At 35.9% G+C, this 22,578-nt stretch overlaps 2 protein-coding genes across 2 annotated transcripts; both read left to right on the top strand.

Annotated features, from left to right (window-relative positions):
- The first annotated feature begins 245 nt into the window (after window positions 1-245).
- LOC128856316 (cyclin-K) lies at window positions 246-1,948 on the top strand. The gene is made up of 2 exons (XM_054091611.1): window positions 246-718; window positions 773-1,948. The coding sequence occupies exons 1-2, from the start codon at window positions 365-367 to the stop codon at window positions 1,766-1,768; spliced, it is 1,350 nt and encodes a 449-aa protein (XP_053947586.1). The 5' UTR covers window positions 246-364; the 3' UTR covers window positions 1,769-1,948.
- Window positions 1,949-2,946: 998 nt separating this feature from the next.
- LOC128857204 (vesicle-fusing ATPase 1) lies at window positions 2,947-18,235 on the top strand. Its single transcript, XM_054092848.1, has 11 exons — window positions 2,947-3,170; window positions 7,608-7,802; window positions 7,870-7,958; window positions 8,151-8,369; window positions 8,459-8,604; window positions 13,476-13,957; window positions 14,037-14,561; window positions 14,637-14,927; window positions 14,997-15,181; window positions 15,276-15,434; window positions 15,506-18,235. The coding sequence occupies exons 2-11, from the start codon at window positions 7,794-7,796 to the stop codon at window positions 15,639-15,641; spliced, it is 2,241 nt and encodes a 746-aa protein (XP_053948823.1). The 5' UTR covers window positions 2,947-3,170; window positions 7,608-7,793; the 3' UTR covers window positions 15,642-18,235.
- The last annotated feature ends 4,343 nt before the right edge of the window (window positions 18,236-22,578 follow it).

Here is a 22,578-nt window from a genome sequence, read left to right as displayed (position 1 = left end):
TTCAAACACTTGTTATATTTTTTTTAGAAAATATAAGCTTAAATTTGTCCGTATAAGTGGTGAAAGAATTATATCAATGCGCATAAGATGCAGGAAAAATATTTAAATAAGTGGTATAAATTTTATACCAGTGCCCCGGAAAGAGTTAACACAGTTCACTTTGTTTTTGTTGAGGTCGTAATCGTGAATACAGCTAATTCGCAACGTACGTAAATGAAACCCTGTGTTTTAAACGTGGAGAATAATGAAATGATGGCAGCCCGGCTTTAAAAGCGAACGACAATTTTGTAAACAATTGTCTCAGTAAAATTTATGTTTTTAGCCTCTATAATTTACAATTAAAAGCAAAAAGTACTTGCACAGCATGCCTTGCTGGTATTACGATAAAAAGGAATTGCGCGATACGCCGTCCATCCTGGATGGGACATCATTGGAGACAGAACGGCGATATCGCAAAGAAGGTGCACGCTTTATTATGAATTGTGGGACACAAATGGGATTAGGTCACAACACAATGGCCACCGGCGTAGTATACTTTCACCGGTTCTATATGTTTCACTCTTTTAAAAGCTTCCCACGATATGTTACTGCTTGCTGTTGCCTCTTTCTCGCTGGTAAAGTTGAAGAAACTCCAAAGAAATGTCGAGACATTATTAAAATAGCAAGAACTCTGCTTTCGGATAATTATTTCTACTCCTTTGGTGAGGACCCAAAAGAGGTGAGTACTTAGTTTACGCACACATATGCATTACTTACAACTCTTGCTTTTCAGGAGGTAATGACGCTGGAGCGCATTTTGCTGCAAACTATTAAATTTGACTTGCAAGTAGAGCATCCCTACACGTTCCTACTAAAATATGCCAAATGTTTCCGTGGTGATCAAGTGAAATTGCAAAAGATGGTACAAATGGCTTGGAATTTTGTGAATGACTCCTTAAGCACTGTTGTGTGTTTGCAATGGGAACCTGAGATAATAGCAGTTGCATTAATACATCTGGCCAGTAAGTTGAGCAAATTCACCGTCGTCGATTGGGTGGGACGTCAGCCGAGCCATAATCGATGGTGGGACATGTTCGTTTCTGATGTGACAATGGAGATACTCGAGGATATATGCCATCAAGTTTTGGATTTATATCAACCCAACCAAAAGGAGACACCGGAGTCGAATAGTCCACCTCAAAAACCGCCAAGTCGAGCGGACAGTCCTACCCCCACAAAACCTGTTATTACAACGGCTAGTACTGGTTCGCCAGCTGCTAAAGTAAAGCCGCCACCGCCCAGTACTTTTAACGCAGTAACAGTAGTTTCTACTGCTATACCAACTGTTGGAGAGCTTAGCAATATTCAAACTATCAAGTCACTTGCTAATTCTTGTCCAATAGTGCCAACAGCTGCTGAGCCAGCTGCAATACCAACTGTGGGTATGGCTTCAACTTATCACAATATGTACCCGCCGCCGCCATCTGTGACGCATCAAATACATTCACTTTATAGCACATCGGCTCCTGCTCAACCGCAACCACCCACACAACATTACGGTGCTCCGGGAGGTCCACAAAGTGTCGTTCCGCCCCCACTTCCACCACCAATGGGGCCCTATGGTATGGCAGCAGCACCAGGTTGGGGAGGCCCAGCATTGAACTCCAACTCACATTACCCATCAAATGTACCGCAACCAATGCCACCAGGGTCAAGTGGTGGTGGCGGAGGTTCATCTCAGCATGGCTACCAGGGATCGTCTCAATATTCCAGGCGCAATTACCTGTGATTTATAATTTGGTATTTCCTATGTATTTATATGCAGTCACTTTTAAAAATGTATCAGTTTTCAATGCCGGTGTGTATGCATTTAAAAATAAGAAAGATGTTAATATAAAGAACAAAAAAAGTTGTAGATACTTTGGATTTTATTCACCGAGTGATGGTAAATAAATTGTTTTATAAAAAAAAAAAAACAATCTAAGTAACGATTGGATTTCATTCACTTAGTGATTATAAATAAATCGTTTTATAAAAAAAAAAAATCTGAGTAACGACAAACTTCCAATTGTTTAATATTTGAAAAAAAAATTAGCTGTTTGCAAGGCACATTGAAGGTAAAGCAGCTGATTTGATTTTTTCTAAAGGGTAGTTAAGTTTCAAGGGCCGGTAATGATTTTGAATAAAATACAATTTTTTTAGGAAATTATTGTCATTTCTCTTTATTATGATAATATTGGTATGGCTCAACTACGTATGGAATAAAATATCGGCCAAACGCCCGCCGCGGCCTCGGCGGCACACCTCCAAAGACCACCATTTCCAAATAGTTCCTTATCTAAAGGGTGGTTAAGTTTCAAGAGCCGGTGTTGATTTTGAATAAAATACAATTTTTTTAGGAAATTACTGTCATTTCTCTTTATTATGATAATATTGGTATGGCTCAATTACGTATGGAACAAAATATCGGCCAAATGGCTGCCGGGGCCTCGGCGGCACACCTCCATCCAATAGTCCAAATTTTCGATGACGCTGAGGCATAATTGAGGTTCTATGCCGTTAATGTGCCGAATTATCTCATCCTTTAGCTCTTGAATTGTTGCTCGCATATCGACGTACATCTTTTCTTTCAAATAACCCCCACATTCAACATCGACCCTTGAAATTTAACCACCCTTTATTTAACTGGTCTCTAATTGTATAATTTTCTTTAAATTACTCTGAACTTTCAATCTTTACTTATAGATTTTGATATTCTCGAGACTAAAAACAAAAATAAAATACATTGCTTTTGTTGTTTTTTTCCATTGATAACATTTTTGCTCTACTGTTACTACCTTCCCCAAATTAAATTAGTTTTTAGCGAACTAAACAAACTTCGCATGCTAAAAACGCACCAAAATTGAGGAATGTTTTATGGGGATTTTCCAGTGACTGGCAACTCTGCATGTACTTGTCATCGGCGATGCACATACAATCCTGTTAGTAATCAGTTTACAATTTTGTTTTCAGAAATCAGTGTTAAATGAGTGAAATATAACTATTAACTTTATTTAAAATAGGTGATTTTAGCACATATAACAACAAAAAGATAGCCAGTAGCGCCACCAATACAAAAAGGTGCTTGACATATTAGAAGAGTGCAACAAAAACGCATTTTTCAACTGTGTGAGTTGGCAGCAGCCCGTAAAGTGAGTGGTTATGTTTCGTATTTGATATAAATCTTTAATGTTTGTAAACGCCGAGGGTGTTTTAAAAGAATGATAAATAAAGGATAGGTACACAGTAATTCCACTGAATTCTTTCGGCGTACTATGTCACCTTAGCAGTGGGGTTATGAAATATAAAGCAACACTGACGTGGTCTCATCATGGATACCAGAACTATTCAACCGGATTTCCTCCATAGTGAAAAGTAACAAAAAGAGGAATATGGGCTATGATTGCTGCTTCCTTTCCACTATCAAGTGGACCGACCACTCTAATCCAAATCTACACGCATACATATGTTTATGTATTTATAAATCTAAATGAGTGTGCGCTGTCGTCATTTGCCAGTAAAATCAAGCTAACCCAGATTTGCAATGAAATCATGATGTAGCAATGGAAAAGTTTATGGAGATGCGTCAAAATGCAAACGTAAACAAACTTTGTCATTTTGCAACGGTATGCGGCTTACTATTTAGTACCATATTTACAATAGCATGGAATTATATATTTTACATAGCATGCTATGTGAAATTTATTTTGTGTGGTGCTAAAAATTCAAAACAATTATATTGTGTTCACATAAGAACCACTCAATTCCGAAAATGGCCAACCTGTTTACACAAATAGATTAAAGACAAGGTGAAAAGATTTTTAGAGGTGTACTACCTAGCAGACCGTTATTCGGCTCTGAACGACTTTGTCAGATATGCCGACGTCATTCGTTTTGTGTTTCACTAAAAGTGCGTTAAAATATGCATTAATTACCAATAAATCCACAAAATTAATCTACCCGTGCGAATATGGCAGATTACCTGCAAAATTGATAATCAGCTGTCAATACTGTTGTGAAAGGTTTTTCTTCATACAAATTATTTTGGTGGATTATTTCGGTGTTTTTGGTTTGTTTAGTTATTATTAACGAAATGAAGAAAAGGCAAAGAATAGACAAAGAATTTTTATGCTGCTACAACAACAACCGTTCCCACGACAGTCGGTTCTACGTAACCGGAACGACCCAGATTTATATCCGGCCAAGGACTGTCACTTCAGCAGCATTCCTCGTATATGCACGGGGAATGTTTATGCTGCTACAACAACAACAATACTTAATTTTGTTACGCAATTGGCTGCTTATAATAAAAGCTTGGAGGAAATCCGTAAACGTAAACGTCAAAAAATTATGGAGCGGGAAATTCTATAGGGTTTTTCAGTAAGAGCGCTTCAACTTTTAAACTTTTTTGAATAAAACACAAACGGTTTGACTTTTTTAACTAATTTTTTTTTTATTATCGAGTTTGAACATATACATTTAAGTATGAAATTCGATTTCTTTTGCATGACCACCGCGTGCACGTTTTACGAAGTCCAATCGTTGAACCCAATTTTCGACCACTCTTTTGCATAAATCGGCCGAAATTCCAGCAATTTCGCGTTCAATATTGGCTCTGAGCTCACAAATCGTCGCCGGCTTGTTACTGTAGACCAAAGACTTCACATAACCCCAAAACGGGACGGCTTGTTAAATGGACCGTAAAATGGCCGTAATGCTCTTAAAGTAACAGCAACAGAACGATTATTTTCATAAAAAATTTGCACGATTTGCAATCGTTGCTCAAGTGTGTAGCGTTCCATGATGAAATGGATACTAATGAAGTTTACAAATGACAAGCGAAAAATAAAAAATAAAATAAATAAATAAAATAAAATATATATTGAAATATATTACATTTTCTAATAATTAATAGGAGGACAAAACGTTATGGACACACGCTTTTTTCTATAAAATGAATTCATAATAATATTTAACACAAATTATATTAGAATTATGTTTACAGACCTGTTTTCCTTGCCGGCGTCTATTTTATTTACTTTTACTTTGATATTTCTCTTTACATTCGTAAAAATAAGTATCGATAACACAGGGTGGCAATAATCGGGGATTACTTTATAATCTCAGATTTTTGGAGGAATTTTGTATGGGAAATCTCGCTTTTTAATTAAGGATTGAAAGTTAAGCACGAAAAAGTAGATAATCTTATATGTGAACGTAGTATAAGCTAAAGCTAAATTTTGTGAACACAAAACGAATGACGTACAATCCAAAATTCCCCTCAAAACATTATTTTTTCATCATATCTAACGAGGAAACCTAGCAAACCGTTTCCACGACAGTCGGTTCTACGTTACCGAAACAACCCGGATTTATATTCGGCCAAGGACTGCCACTCCAGCAGCATTCCCCGTATGTAAGTATGGGGAATGTTTATGTTGCTATCTATCATCCTTAAATTAAAGACTGACATAAAGCAATTGCGGATTGGGTTTCAATCAGTTTTATAAGTTTTTTGTTGGTATTTAATAATTTTGTTTTTTCATCTTAACGTTTTTTTTTTGCCCTATATTTGATGGCCTCACAAATGGTGATGGAGGATCTTTTCACGCCCTTGCATGTACTTTTTCTATGCAAACAGTAGAAAATGAGATCAGAAATTTTTTACTGAAATCGACAGCAGAAAAGTTAAAATTTGTTTGTAAGGCGAACAGCTGATTGCAGTATAACCACTACTCTAAAATTTATTAAGCCACTGTAAGCTTTGTAAGTCGGTTCCCGGATAGTAAGTGGTAACCAAGCAACGAAGTCGGTGTAAATACCCCTGCTAAAAACCTAACGATTCTGACCTAACCTAATTCTATTTTTACACGAATTTGGTTTAACACGAGTTCAAAAAAATAATGAAGAGATTAATTCAATGATGAAAACATCTAACATTCTAACTATTTCTTTAGGATAAAAAATATTTAAAAAGTGCGTGTAGCGTAGTACACATAACAGAAGTGAAACTTTCAAGGCAGACAAAGAAAGAGGGAGAGACTCGAGAGAGAATGAGAGTGAGAGAGAGAAAGAGAGAGATTCGAGAGAGAATGAGAGAGAGAGAGAGACTCGAGAGAGAGAAAGAATATATATCTAAATAACACAACATTTGCAAAGAATACAAATAGACAAAATTTACTAAAACCGGAGAAAGGTTGACCGGCGTAGGTAAACGCCGGACATAAACCGTGGTAACAATGTGCAATACTCCGAGAGTGTATCACCCCCAAAAACGAAGCGATTCCAGGGCCGCAGCAATGGCGCAAATTACCGCAAGGCAATACCAAAAAATCCGACGCCGGAATGGATGCACTTTATGGTACGCACAAGCACTAGTCAGGAAACGGTAATAAGCGCCAAAAAGTAGGCACCAAAAAAAAAAAAAGCCAAAAAAAATTTGAGACCAAAAACGCCCCAAATAGTAGGCACCAAGGAAATAAAACGCCAAAAAGTAGGCACCAAAAATATATTTCCTACAAGTTTGCACCAACAAACAAGCGCCAAAAAGTAGACAGTGGTATTTCTCACTAGAAATTAGCAACCACAAGGAAAAACTCAGGAAAAAGCCTAAAGTATATCTAAGATATATACCTACATATAAGGTATAGCTCTCTCTCTAGTTTTCCTCTACGTTATATCTTTTTTCTCTCTCACGGAACGAAAATGCCCAAAACGTTGCATGGCCTTGAAATTATACTCTCCATTCTCGTTCGTCCATCGACGCCTAAGAAGTTTCACTTCAAAATATTTTACAGAAATTATATTTATTGGAAACACATTTATTATATTTTATTTGTCTTCTACAATTTTTCGTCGATTCAGACAAACTTAGGCTTAAAATGTAGGTGACAAAATTGTCTTTCAAAAAACCCATCTTATATCGGCATACAAAAAATTTTTGTTCTAGAAAAAAGTTAATAAACTTTGATAATTTAGTAAAAAACGTCAAAAATGCCTTTTTCTTTAACTTTCAACAGCTGTTTTACGAAAACGACGACTTCCATTGACACGAATTATATATTGCCATGTAGGTTATATGTGTGCCTTTCAAAATTTATGCACTTCAAAGAAATGGCGCGCACTGTTTTCGAGATTGCAGTTAATAACTGCACTATTGCACAAAAAAGAGGTTTTTTGGGAATATCTCAGAAACCGTTCTTTGAAAAAAAAATAAAAGTAATTTTTGGTTTCAGCGACCTCAAATTAGTCTAAAAAGCGCCTTTTGGTCGAGGACCATTTTTGAAACTGAAAATTTGTAAACTAGTGTAAATAAACAAATACATACATGCAAGCAAAAAAATTAATATTTCATCAATTAAATACAGAAAGGAAGAACATTTTTAATTAACTTGAAAAGTTGCCAGAAAAGTATTTCAATTATGGGTTGAAAATATGCACACAGTTAATTTCATGTTCAGCTGCGCATCTTAATATTTATTTAATCATCTTAGTAAATATAATATTTAAAATTTATATCTTTATATTTTACGTAAGCGAATTGCAAATATTTATTAAATTTATACTTCAATTCCAACTATGCTTTGCAGGTGCGTGTTGCAAATACATACATGCCGCTTTATGGATCGATATTCGGAATACGAATAATAAGAACAAGCAGCTACCCTTATTTTTCGCAGATTTTTTCACCAGTACATCAGTTGGGTTGGAGGCTTTCGTAAATAAGCAGATTTAGTAGATAATTGTGTTGAATTCGTGCTGCGTGCCCTTACAAAATGTCCTATGTAAGTTGAATAACGGTTTTTATTTTCACATTGCACTAAAATAATGGATATTTTATGATTTTTATAGCGTTTGAAAGCAACGAAATGTCCCACAGACGAATTGTCGGTGACCAACAAGGCCATCGTGAATATCAACGATTTTCCTGAAGATGTTAAGTACGTAACACGAAAAAAGTGGGGGCGAAATTAGGGGGTGGTGTTCAAAAGTAAAAAAAAGCATAACATAAATTCCATGCAGATGAAAAAAAGCCATTCAAGTGGTGAAAATCGCTTGTTTATTTGCTCTAACTTGCCTTTACCAACGGCATTTTAATTCTAAAAAAATAATTAAGCTTTAAAATTTTCAAGGTATGCCGACATATCACCTGGCCCAGGTCAACATTACATATTCGCACTCAAACACACCAACGAAGTGGCTCGGGGTCATGTGGGATTTTCGCTGGTGCAACGAAAGTGGGCTACACTTTCCATTAATCAGGATATTGAAGTGCGCCAATATCGTTTTGATGCCAACTCCGATGTCATAACACTCGTCTCCTTCGAGACAGACTTTTTGCAGAAAAAAATGTAAGGCTGGCATATTTCATTTTTATTGATTTATTCATCATTTACTTCTGGAAATTCTTAATACTGTTGATATTATTTGCCATATGCAGCACTTCTCAAGAGCCCTACGACTCCGATCAAATGGCTAAGGAGTTTTTGATGCAGTTTGCTGGTATGCCATTGACAGTTGGTCAGACTTTGGTTTTTGATTTTCAAGGCAAAAAGCTACTAGGACTCGCAGTTAAAACTTTAGAAGGTGAGTCTGATACAAATATTGCCGAATCTGTTGCTAAATTTGAGTTGCAGTTATAATGATTTTCTGCAAGGAGTGTGGATGTCAGTGAGACTTCGACCATTCAAGAAAATACGCACTGAGTTCCTGCTTATTAGCTCTATGAAAAATGAGAATGAATTTCGCAGGCAACAGCAAGTTTCAACTATTATATTTATAATTGGCGATTACACCTTTTACTGAGTGCTTGGGCTTGGGCGAACTCCTCCTCCTGCTGTTGTAGCAGCATAAACATTCTCTGTGCATATACGGGGAACGAAATCCTCCTCTTTGTGATACGTGACTTGATATTTTTCCACACATGAAGGGACCTACAGTCTTAAGCCAACTCCGATCGGCAAATGGTTCTTTATGAGTAGCTTTTTCATGGCAGAAATACACTCGGAGGTTTGCCATTGCCTGCCGAGGAGCCACCGCTATTAGAAAAAACTTTTTCTATTATTTGGTGTTCATTTATTTATATTTTTCTGTATGATAACGAACCGAAACATATGTCAAATAAAACAAAAAATACTTTACGTCATAGGCCACAACGATATAGCGATCCAAGGTGACGTTAGACTTTCGGATCATATATCTGAAACACAAACTGCATTCTGCCTATCGCAATAGAATCGATTTGGTTTTGAGTTATTCGATCAAGAAACCGTAAAGTAGCCTTTTGGGTATTTTTGTGTTGCTATGGACTACCATGTTTCAGGCCTCGTAGTTAGCAGAGTTTTCATGGTAGAGGGTAAATTTTCAACTGTGGGAGCAAACATTTTTATATTTTGAAGTGCGTGTTTGGTAGCTTTGACCTTCTTATTCTTGTACCGTCTAGTTAAGTGACTTGGTGCTTGGCTATCGTGCAGTGAATCCGGATTCCATTTCCGAGTGCCGTTTCTGCCTTGAAAGCATTTACCACAACACTAACAGACAAGTGGTGAGGCCAATCGGGCGGATACTTTTCAAAATGCATTGATGGTTCAGTTGTTGTTGTTGTTGTAGCAGTTCACTAGGCCCTGCCAGTGCGGTGTAGTCAGCGATCGTCATAGTCTAACTCATCCAACGGTAGGCCCAGGAAACGTTCGGTTTCGACAAGTTGGGTTCAGAGTGAGAGGGATGTTAGGTGAGTGGGTTTAAGAGAGCATATGAATAAGTGGTTAGTATCGTGCGGTGTATCTTCACATACTGGTATATTGGGTATATCGGGTTCGATTCTGGATAAGGAGAAGTTTAACCTACTACAATATTCAGACCGTAATTGAGCCAAAGTTACGCGGATCTCACGAGGCAGCTGAAGTTCTTCGTCTGCGATAGATGGTGGTTGGACTCCGATGACGGCAATCGGGGGTCGGGAGTTTAAGAAGGTGGTGAGAGTCTCCCGACGAATGTCGTTTAGTGTCTGCCTATATACCGTCCAGTTCAGTAGTTACAGTTGCGTTTGATCCTGGTTCTTGTGGGTGTAGCGGAAGAGATGTTTCCTAACTCGTCTAGGAGGGGGCTCGGGCTCTAATAAATATCTGCAGGTGATTCCTACGGTAACACCGAAGCAGAAATTGCTTGCTCAGCATTTTGCTGTGCTCTTTGACCGATATTCTCAACGCTACTTGGACAGTCCTCTTGCAGAGGTAGTTTGGTTAAGCCCGCGGTTAACCTTAGTGTTTATGGCGGTACTGTGCACTTCAGGGAAGCCATGCTGATGTGTAGCTGGGGTCAGGTGTTTCGTGTAGAGTGGAAGTAGGAAAGCCTCAAGTGTCTTCATTATTGGAGAAAGGATCTCAATAATGAGATCACTCTTTTGACTTTCCACTTGTCAGGAATCATGAGAGTGGCCATGAACAGGTTGAAGACTGAGATGCCCCACTTCCAATGGACCCAGGTTTTTTAGCATGAGCATGTTAAGTCCGTCCACCAATGCCTTTTGAAGTTTTGCTTTATTGATGACTACCTGAACCTCAAAGTGTTTGGCAGTTTGTGCAGCCTCTTGATTGAGTAAAGTTGCTCGGATGAGCTTCGTGGAACCGTGGAGATTCTATTTCCGGTGTAGGATGGTACTACCAACACCTTGCGCGAGGTAGACACCGTGGTGGCTAAGGTCGCCGGATAGTGGGAGCAACATGTGGTCACAAACCGTGTGGACCACTCCCTTTGTTACTTAAAGCCTGAGCAGATCTTAAGGTGACACCATCCTTTACACTGGCTGCATCTAGCTGATGTGGAGTTTTGGGTCTTTGGTAAGCGCTGCAGAAATAAACTTCGGGTCCAGGGTTAGGCTCAATGCCAGCACTCAGGAGAAGTATTAGGAGCAGTCTTGCTGTATGGAGCTGCTTCAGTCCCTATAAACGAGGGGTAAGGTTCAGGCACTGGGTAGGGCAAGTTTACTAGGGCGGCAGCACTTGTAAGGGAAAAAGCCACAGTCATTCCGGTTCGTAGAACCGGCGGTCATGAGAATGATGGCGGATCAGTAGGTTGTGCTGGTGGACCTGAATAGTTACAATAGGCATACAGTGATGTATTTGAATCGAATGCAGAGCTGCCAATCGTCAATATAAACGTTGAAGAGCCCATTAGAAGAGTGCTATGCTACTGGGAGGCTGGGAAATGGGATGTATTTTCAGATTTTGTATATATCAACCGTTGAACTCCTTCATTTAAAAAAAAATCATTTTTCAAAAAAAAATTAATTTTTTCAAAACAAAAAATATTAGTTTTTTTTTAATTTTCCAAACAAAACAAAAAATAGTTTTTCAAAAAAAACATTCCAAAAAAAAAATGTTTCCTATTTTCCTAATATTTCATATTTCCAAAAAAATAATTTTTTCCAAAAAATAATTTTTTCCAAAAATTTCGACAAAAAAAAAAGTTTTTCCAAAAAACAAAAAATTTCCAAAAAAAAATAATTTTAAATAATAGCTAAAATAAAAATTAAATAAAATCACTTTTCAAAAAAACAAAAATACTTTTTTCCAAAACAAAAAATATTATAGGTTTTCAAAAAAAAATTTCCAAAAAAAATAAGTTTTCCAAAAAACATTTTTTTTCAAAAACAAAAATACTTTTTCCAAAAAACGTTACTTTAAAAAAAAAGTAGTGTTTCCAAATTAATTTAAAATAATATTAAAAATAAAAATTAAAAAAAAAAATCATTTTTCAAACAAAAAATATGATTTTTTCTAAACAAAAATTACTTTCTTAAAAAAAATAATAACTTTCCCAAAAAAATAAAATAATAATTTTTCCAAAACAATTATTTTAAATAATAGTAAAAAAAAAATTAAAAAAATCATTTTTCAATATAAAAAAAAAAAAATTCCAAATAATTTTTTACAAAAAAAAATTTCTTTTGCCAAAAAAAAAATAATAATTTTTCCAATAATGTTTCCAAAAAAATAATTTTAAATAATAGTAAAAATAAAAATTATAAAAAATCATTTGTCAAAAAAACAAAATACAGTGCACTCGCGATAACTCGAACTAATTAAAACAGGCGCTGTTCGATTTATCGAATTTGTTCGACTTATCAATTGAGTGTGCTATGTTAAAAAAACAGTCATTGATATCGATTTTTCGATCGATTGTTGAAAATGGAAGCCAGTAGAAAATTTCTGTAGTATAGTTTCGTTATACGAATCACATTTTGGTCCATTGGCTGGATCAATGGTGTCACATTCGGCGGCATAAACATAGTTAAAATTAAACCATCCTCGGACTTTAATTCGATTTCGTTGGGATGTGATGGGGCATTATCAATTAGAAGAAGAGCCTTCTCAGGTAGTCCCCCATCTTTCAAATATTTTCTTACCTAAATATTAAAGTCATTTAACTTGGTTAAAAAAATTGTTTTAATGAATCTGGATTTTACCTGCGGCACGAACGAATTATGAAACCAGTCTTTGAAAATCGCCGAAGTCATCCAGGCTGATTTGGAATTTTTGTACTCCACCGGACAGTTAAAATTTTTGAAAACACGAGGATTTCTTGCTTTGTCAATAACGAGAAGTTTAAGCTTATGGTTGCCGGTAGCGTTAGTGCAAGCCATAAATTGCCTTATCTTTCTTTTTTATAAGACTTATGGTGGACTTCGCTACCCCATATTCCTTCGCTAGAGAAGTAACACTACGTCCACGTTTAATTTTGTTAAGGACTTCAGCCCTCTCTTTTAATGTTAAACACTTCAACCTTTTACAATCCATTACTCACGTGCACTGATACACTACAAATGACAAATTTAAAGCAATTTGGTCAATGCAAGATGTTGTTCCCAGAAAACTAACGGGATATTAACGCCGAAATATTCATATGGGCAATACACTAGTATACATATAATTTATATACATATACTATTACATATGTATCTATGTGCAAAGTGTACACGTTTGAAAAGAATGTGTGTACAAATAAATTTGTTTTTTTGTTCGAGTTATAGCGCTTTCTTATTGTTCGAGTTACAAAGAAGTCAATAGGGGAAAAAATGTGTTCGAGTTAGCACGTCGTTCGACTTAGCGGCTATTCGAGTTACCGCGAGTGCACTGTATATAATTTTTTCTAAAACAAAATTACTTTTCCAAAAAAAAATTACTCTTCCAAAAAAAAATTACTTTTCCAAAAAAAAAATTATTGTATTTTTCCAAAAATTTTTCCAAAAAAATAAATATTAAAAAAATAGTTTAAACAATTTTTTTCCCCAAAAAGAAATAATTTTTCCAAAAAACTATTTGCACGTATAAAACTAGATCCCTCCGTTTACGATCATTTCGAACACCGTAAAATAACCTTAATTAAAAAATCTTAAGACTATGTAAGCATCGAAATAAAATTTTAATACTGATTTTGCTTATTTTTTTCCGTTATAGCCGTTGATCCGAAGTCTCTCGGCGAGGGCAAGGAAACTAGCACCAAAAATGTACGTTTCGGCCGCATACTCGGCAACACAATCGTACAATTTGAGAAAGCAGAGAATTCATCGCTGAACTTGCAAGGCAAATCAAAGGGAAAAATTGTGCGTCAGTCTATCATCAACCCAGATTGGGATTTCGGCAAGATGGGAATCGGTGGCTTGGATAAGGAATTCAATGCCATCTTCCGACGAGCGTTTGCATCGCGTGTTTTCCCACCCGAACTTGTGGAGCAGCTGGGCTGCAAACACGTCAAAGGCATACTACTTTATGGCCCACCTGGCACTGGAAAAACCTTGATGGCCCGGCAAATTGGTACCATGTTGAATGCGCGCGAACCGAAAATTGTCAATGGCCCACAGATTTTAGACAAATATGTAGGCGAATCGGAAGCAAATATACGCCGTCTTTTCGCGGAGGCTGAGGAGGAAGAGAAAAGGGTAAGCAGGCGCGCTAATATTACTGACAGGCGGGCGAATTAAGTGCTATTATACGATAATTGAATTTGTCTCTCTGCAGCTCGGCCCAAACAGTGGTTTGCATATTATAATTTTCGACGAAATCGATGCTATTTGCAAGGCGCGTGGCTCAGTCGCTGGCAATAGTGGTGTGCATGACACAGTGGTCAATCAGTTGCTAGCCAAAATCGACGGTGTAGAACAACTAAACAACATACTGGTTATTGGAATGACCAATAGACGTGATATGATCGACGAAGCTTTGTTGCGACCCGGTCGTTTGGAGGTGCAGATGGAAATCAGCCTGCCGAACGAGGAAGGTCGTGTGCAAATTTTGAACATACACACCAAGCGTATGCGTGAGTTCAACAAGATTGCCGGCGACGTCGATAGCAAGGAAATCGCTGTCTTGACCAAGAACTTCAGCGGTGCTGAGTTGGAGGGCTTAGTGCGTGCCGCACAATCCACTGCTATGAATCGTTTAATCAAAGCCGATGCGAAGGTGCACGTCGATCCGCAAGCAATGGAGAAGCTAAAAGTTACACGCGGAGATTTCATGCATGCGCTCGAGAATGACATTAAACCGGTGAGTGAACGAATGTAGTAAATTCAAAATTCCTTTAACTAAAGAGTCTGTCGTCCGTCTTGTTTATTTCAACAGGCTTTCGGTACAGCTCAGGAAATTTTGGATAATATGCTTTCACGGGGCATCATCAACTGGGGTCAGCCTGTTGCTAGTTTACTTGAAGATGGTATGCTGTATGTGCAACAGTCGAAGGCAACCGAAAGTTCGGGTTTGGTTTCAGTACTCATTGAAGGCGCACCTAACTCTGGCAAATCTGCGTTGGCCGCTAAATTAGCTAAAATGTCCGATTTTCCATTCGTTAAAGTCTGCTCGCCAGAGGATATGGTCGGCTATACCGAATCGGCTAAATGCTTGCATATTCGAAAAGTAAACTCGAAATTCGCTGTGCGCAAATGAATTGTTGATTATTTTTGTTTTTTTTTTTATGTATCTTAGATATTCGATGATGCCTACCGCTCCACTCTGAGTTGCATTGTAGTGGACAATGTTGAACGTTTGTTGGACTACGGTTCCATTGGGCCGCGTTACTCGAATTTGACATTACAAGCGTTGTTGGTGTTGCTGAAGAAACAGCCGCCAAAGGGACGCAAATTGCTCATCTTGGTCACATCAAGCAGACGGTTAGTGACAGATACATAGAAAAAAAATAGTTTTATAACATAAATTTGCTTGTTTTTGCGCCTTTTGCGTATTTTTTTTTTTTTTACTGTTTAGTGCCGTCTTGGAGGAAATGGAAATGTTGACCGCCTTCACATCCATTTTACACGTACCAAATCTATCGAGTGCCGAGCATGTCGTAGCCGTGCTTGAGCACGCAGAGATATTCAGCAAGGGCGAATTGCAGGCTATTGGCAAAAAGATGTCGGGCAAAAGGTGAGTTGTTACTAAGAATAAGAATTTAGTGTCTTTTTGTAACATATTTTTTATTTTTGTTTTGCATACAGGGTATTCATTGGCATCAAAACATTGCTCGGTCTCATTGATATGGCGAGACAAACCGAACCCCAGCACCGAGCCATCAAATTCCTCTCAAAAATGGAGGAAGAAAATTTCTTAGGCATGGGTCACAAAGAACAGTAACTATTCCGTAGAGAATTCAATATGTCTTTAGTGGAGCTTAAAGACGTGTTCTGAATATAAGGACAAAAAATAAATATAAAGGATTAACAAATAAATATAAATTAACAAAATATGATACATGCATATACGCATACAAACGAAACTTAAGTAAAAAGAGAAACAAAAAACAAACAACAATTAAAAATTTAAAGGAATTACATAAAATGCTAATTAGTTGAAAAAGTATGCATGCAAAGAGAATTACAAGCGCAGCGGTGTATGATGTAAAATCATATACTTTTACTTTAAAAATGTGGCTGCAATGCTAAATTGCAAAAATATTAATTAAGCGAAATTGTAAACAGCATTGGTGGACGGTTTTTAAGCCGATGAGAAAACACAAGCAGATGGATTGATACGTTAGCATCTTGGAGGTAGTCGGTTCAACGAGCCGAATTTATATCCGACTAATGCTGTAAACAGTGACCGACGTATACGCAGTCCCCTGTCAGCTGTTACGATCAAACTAATGAGAACCCCATGTAAATGAAAAATTCCTTCCTTCCGCATCGTAGTAACGTAGATTTTATTTCACGATTTTTGAAAAATCCCGTAGAACCCTGTCAGCTGATTGCCCTCTCACCACACAGTGTTGCCAGGCAGTACATTTCGAAATCACTTACAAAGTAAACTTAGAAAAAATATAATTTTTATTAAAATAACTTAAAAACACTGTTGAATAATGTTAATTGTAGATAAACGAACTATTTGCATTTGTTGCTTTTGGCTTTGGTTTATTAAACAATGAAAAACTGTAACTGATAACGCGGATGTGTGAAAAAGTGTGTAAGCAAAAATATCAATGGCAACATTGTGTAGATACAACCAAACACATACACACACAAACCGATGTATTGTGTAAATATGTAATTAAAAGAACGCAGTTGTTCTCACGGGATGAGTTTTTGTGCTCGTTAGGGGCTGCGGTAAGGGACTGCGTACGTCGTTCACTGTTTTCAGCATAAGAACCGTCACTCCAACAGCATTTTCTCTCGTACATGTTTGGGGAATGTTTATGCTGTTACAATAACAACATTCCCCGCTCAAGTATGGGGTATGTTTATGCTGTTACAAAAACAACATTCGTTAGCAACCTCACCATTTTAATGGAAATGTTTTATGTTATTATAACAACAACAATTCGCAAGCATCAATTACATAGTATTATATGAGGCAGAAAACGAAATACAAACTAGGCGCAATTTATAGACTTAAATGTTGATTTGAAACGAAATAACGGTATTAAGTGCTAATGAAAATGCGACACACGACGAGAAAGAGAGCATAAGTTGTGATTGATTTGTATGTAAATGAAAAATATAAGCAAATTTTTTGGACGTCAAATAAAATTAACTAGAACTAATAGAAAAAGTAAAAAAATTATATTTATTGGCGAGCGCGCTGTTAAATTATACAATTTCATTACATCCTTATAACTTACTAACCACACCATTCTTCTTGCTGCAACTTCCCTTATCAGAATTGTTGAACGCCTCTAAAACAAAATCGCTTCACGTAAACCGTCCTACAAATTGTGGCGTTAAAATTATCTGGTCTACGGCTTATAATTTTTCCCTACGATGCTGCATTTAGGGTAATTTCCCTATGAACTTTTTGTTTTTTTACTAATACATGCATATGCATATAAGAGTCCTACATTCCGAAACGATTTAAGTAAAGAAAATTTTTAAATTTTGTTCTATCTATGTATGTATGTAGTAGAAGTTGAGAATCAACAAATTTATCTCATGCGACATTTTCCGACATTCACATGAAACACCATTTGGTTCTAGCGCTTGTGTAAAAGCAAATTTTGGATTCAGCACTTAAAAATTTGACTATGCAGCTACCAAAATATAGCATAAAGCGCGTGCTCGATGATCAAGTGAATGTCCGAGAATATGTGCGAATATGTTCAGAAAAGTCGCTCAATTAAATGACAGCTCGAAGTTGAATAAACGGCTTAGATTTCTTCTGTTAGTATGACTTAACCTAATTAAAACGTATTTATTTGCATAGTAAATAATTAAAAAAAAAACTCTTTAATGTTATACTATACTTAAATGTCTAAATATTATTAAAGAACTGTTTAAACTAATCCTCAATTAGTACAATTAAGGGAGTTAGCCGCCTAATTATAGTTAGTTTTCGTTTTACCAATAAATTGTAAATATAATATAATTTGTATGCTCATAATTTTAGTACGTACAGTCTGTTGGAAAAAGTGGTGTGAAGGAGTTATGCAAATTAAATTATCACGTTACTGCGCTATGGCGCTAAATTATCATAACTAAAAAGATTTAATGAAATATGGAGCCATCACAACTCAGTGCACTTTGGTATGAGGGGCTAGAAGGGACTCTTTAAGGCACTTTTTTGGTCCAGAGACGTGAAAATTGAAGGCGTGGAAAATTGAAGAAAATTAATCGGTATAAATTGAAAATCGTTTTTATTCATTAGATCAATACTTTATTTACAAAAAAAAAATTTTTCTTTTTCCAATGACAATAAAAAAAATTGTTTCCCATGGCGCAACTGGTTGGGCTGCTCAGGTACGTCTGAAAAAGAAAATCGGTCGATTATTTATCACGAAATATGTTGCTATGGTGGGTAGCAGATTTACAAAAAAAAAATGTTTTTCTGATATTTTATGTTTATTGAAAAAAAAAAAAATTTTAAATAAAAATAAAAAATAGAAAAATTGATTATAAAACTATAATTCTTCTACCTACAGAGCCAAAAGTCTACTCAATTAAAAATTCAAATCAATCGGTTCAGTACTTTTTGAGAAATTACCAACGCCAACTCGGAAAAAAATGTTTCGAGAAAAACACGGTTAACGCGCATATGCCTGGGCGGCGTATTCCAAACCGGTCTCGTTTTAAAGGACTGTAACTTTTAACTACAACGAATTTCAATATAAAAATCATGAACATGAAAAAAAATCGTTTTTTTTTTTCGAAATTCTAGACCAGAAAGGTGCCTTAAAACCCATTCATCGAATGACAAACAAATGGGCCCCCACGATAGTTGCTTCGTTAGTTACTTCAATGACCCAAATTTATATCCTGCTAAGAACTTTTGGTCGCCGTAGCCGAATTGTTGGTGCGTGGCTACGAGGCATGAAACACCAAAATGAATAACAGGTTTTTTCTAATAGCGGTCGCCCCTCGGCAGGCAATGGCAAACCTTCGGGCGTAGTTCTGCCATGAAAAAGCTCCTCGTAAAAACCATTTGCCGTTCGGATTCGACTTAAAACTGTAGATCCCTCCATTTGTGAAACACGAGCAAGACGCACGCCACAAATAGGAGAAGCTCGGCCAAACACCTAACCTAAGTGTACATGCCAATTACTTATTTTAAGGGGTTATATACAGTTAGAAGGCCGAAAAAAGCGAATTTTCTAGAATTTTTTAGAAAATTTTTAAATTAATTGATCTAAAAATTTGTACACATATTAAGTTATCTTTTAACTGTATTTTAAGACTTAGGAGTAGTAAAAATATTTATTTGGAAGCAAGCTACAGCTGATCCGCGGACTAAGACTTAGTATTAGCAAAAATATTTATTTGGAAAGGAGCTACAGTTGATCTGCGGAAGCTCCCCTCAAAAAAGACGTTTTGCGGTGACTACTATGAAGGTATATCTCTGAACTGGATCCTCTATCTAATTAAAAAAGCAAACCGATTTTGTTAAAGTAATATTAAATCTGGTAATTAATCGAAGAAATATGCAAAATAAATTTTTTTTACCAAATGGCGGTTTCCCAAAAACAAAGAATCGATTTTTGACCAAAATTGCGGCTTTAATTTGTTTATAAAAAAAAATATTTATCGGTGAGAAAAAATCTTCGATTAATTACTAAAAAATATATTTAAGAAGCTCGTGTTAAAATTTCAGACTAGTCGGTTTAGCCGTTTTCGAGTAATGTTGGTCACCGACTTTGAAAGCACCATTTTGAAAAAAACGGGTTTAATGTTTGAAAAGCACTATTGAATTTGCGTGTAACTTAGAAAATATTCACCGGAACGATATTAAATTTTCTGTGTATATTTTTAAATATACATATGTACATTAAGAAAAAAACAAAAAAAATCGATTTTTTGATAATTCTAACTGTATATAACCCCTTAAGGTTTTTCACATCATGCTGTTTTGGCAACAATAACAGTGTGAAAAAACACGCTGACGAAACTATTGCCTCGAAATTGCTATTACTGGATTACCGCTCATCAACCTGTGGCACGCCATACACAATTTCACTTTCACTTATTCAATGGCTGCATAATTCCAACTACGTCTTTGGCTGAGCTTTACTTTTCTACCACGATATATTTGGTTATAATGTCTAAGTGCGTGGACCGAATTTAAAAATTATAACACGCAAATGTAGTCACTATATCAGCCTTTTGATTTATATTCTTTTTATAAATTAAAATTAAGAATTAATAGCAATATTTAACGTTAAAAATGCATCTTTTTTTCATAAGCTTGAAAAAATGCCCCATTACAGAGGCTTATTTCACTTAAATACAAACACAGAAAAGTATCAAAATCACTTATATTATAAAGATTCTTTATTACATTAAGATTCGATTTAAAGCTATTTTTACTAAATAATAGTCCAAATTCTATTAAAATTCTATTATTACTAATGTTCTTCTAACCGTTTGTAATACCGCGCAGAATAAATTTGAGGAGCGAACTGTCAAACGAACGATGAGAGAGAGAAGAACAAAGTCAACCAAAAGGGAACAATTCTTTCATTATTATTTTTATTATTTATAGGGGCGCTTTTTTGATTTCAAATATACATATATATTACAAAAACAAATATTTTTACAAATACTGAAAATTTGGAATAAAAATCGCGCGATTTGTATTCCAAATTTTCGCCTGCGCCGCTTTTTTGATTTCAAATATACATGTATATTACAAAAACCCATATGTTTACAAAAAACACATTTTATAAATAGTGAAATCATGCAAAATCGAACATTTTTTGACCTAAATTTTCGCCATCGGCACTCATAACTTTTACGATAAAACAACGTTTTCATAAGTGCTATGAAATATAAAACCTAAGTTAAATGCTTGCTGGGTTGACGACTGCTGTATACTCTTCTCTTCAACTGTATTTCAGTACAAACTGCAAATGCGGTCGGAAAAAACCTAATTTTTAATCGTCTCCTGGGAGTTCTATAGGGACACTAGGAGGTTGGGACTTTCACAGTTATAATGGTGTAACCTTGCTCTTTCTAATGGGCGTGGTGGGTGGTGCCACGCCCCCTCCCTCTCCGCCCCCCATTCAAATATATCGTGGTAGTAAAGGAAAGTTTTTCCACGTCTTTCAACATCTCTTAAACCAATTGCGCTTGCGCTACTTTGTTTTGAATATGTTGAAGAAACGTGTTTTGTGATGCGTATGGCTACAATAGCAAAAAATCTTCATTTATTCAATTTGAAGAACAAACTTGCTCTCTCTGTTTTTGTTTAACTTTGACCGTAAGCTTCTCTGGCCTCATATGCTGATATCAGCAAATTATGTAGCGCCAGTTAATATATAAATAAACTCTTCTCGCTTTGATGCTATTGAATTGGAAACCAAGAAACCTTGATTGTTAACTCCTTGCCGTGCTTTAACGAGGCTGAATGCTGATGAAAATTTTGGTACAAATATTTGACGAGCCAGGCTCGTGAATAGATCATCTGTCATCAGTCTGATCTGTTTACCACGAGTTGCCGCGTAACACTTGGGCGGCCGAGTTTCGTCGAGCTAAATGGCACTGCAAGGGGTTACATTTAGGTAGGTAGGTAGTAGACTTGACCGCTGGTTCATGCAAATTTAACTCTCATGTACTATAAGTAAATGCATACCCGACAAGGTCTTATACAGGATTTTGAGAGATAAAAACTACCTACTTACCTTTTCAAAGAACTCCGTTACATATTTTTTGTTCTTCTGAACTAATATTTGAATGAGGTATCAGTATTTTCCTTAAAGGTCAAAACACAATTTTTGTAATATAAAAATTATTGAATTCGTTCGTTTTGTGCGTAGTGCAAAATATCCTACGAACAGCTGTTTCGCGCAAGTGATGTTATTCCATGATCAATGGATTTGAGACTTTTTATAATTGACTATTCCTGGGCGATTATTTTTCACTGTAAGATAATGACGGTAGCAATCACGTAATGCCTATTTTTTCTCCAAAATTTGTAACTCAAAGTAAGAATCACTTTTGAAGACAAAAAAAAAATATTTATTGATTGGTGCATTTCAATGAAAAGAGACAGTCTTTGTCGCCTTTAATAACCCTTAACGCACTTTTTCTGACAGATTGCACATTTGTTGACCGTTGAAATCGAATTGTTTCTTTTTGTTTAATTTTGCAAGTGAAATAAGCAAGTAATGTGAAGCTTTGTAAAGGATGAATGTTAATTGGGATAATTGGGTAAAATGCTTGTGTTGATTTTTATGATGATGCACTTTTTTGAGTGGGCAGTAAAGTTCTATAGTTAAAGTCAAATTATGTAATTTAATGAAATGTTAAAAAAACAAAATATATTATAATGTTGTTGGCTTCCCTGTAAACCGAGATAAATGGTTAAATTAATTCATTATATGGTATGTAATTAAAACTTGCAATAAACGTATAACCAAAAGGTAATATAAATAATAAAATAAAGTAATTACTAATAACAAAAAAAAAACTGCTCAATAGTTTGGGAAACTTTTTTGGGGCAACTCCACTATGACACATTCATCGTTCATAGCTTTGCTGCACGCCCTCATTCCATAGATTTCAGCAGCTATTATTATTATTATTAAATTTATACTTCAAAAATTAATTTATAAAATAGTATATATATTATGGGGGCTCTGCAGTTTTGCCAG

Source organism: Anastrepha ludens, chromosome 3, assembly GCF_028408465.1.
Source record: "Anastrepha ludens isolate Willacy chromosome 3, idAnaLude1.1, whole genome shotgun sequence".
NCBI classification, from domain to species: Eukaryota; Metazoa; Arthropoda; class Insecta; order Diptera; family Tephritidae; genus Anastrepha; species Anastrepha ludens.
The sequence above is the reverse complement of the archived record's forward strand: the minus strand, read 5'-3'. Positions and strand labels throughout refer to the sequence as shown.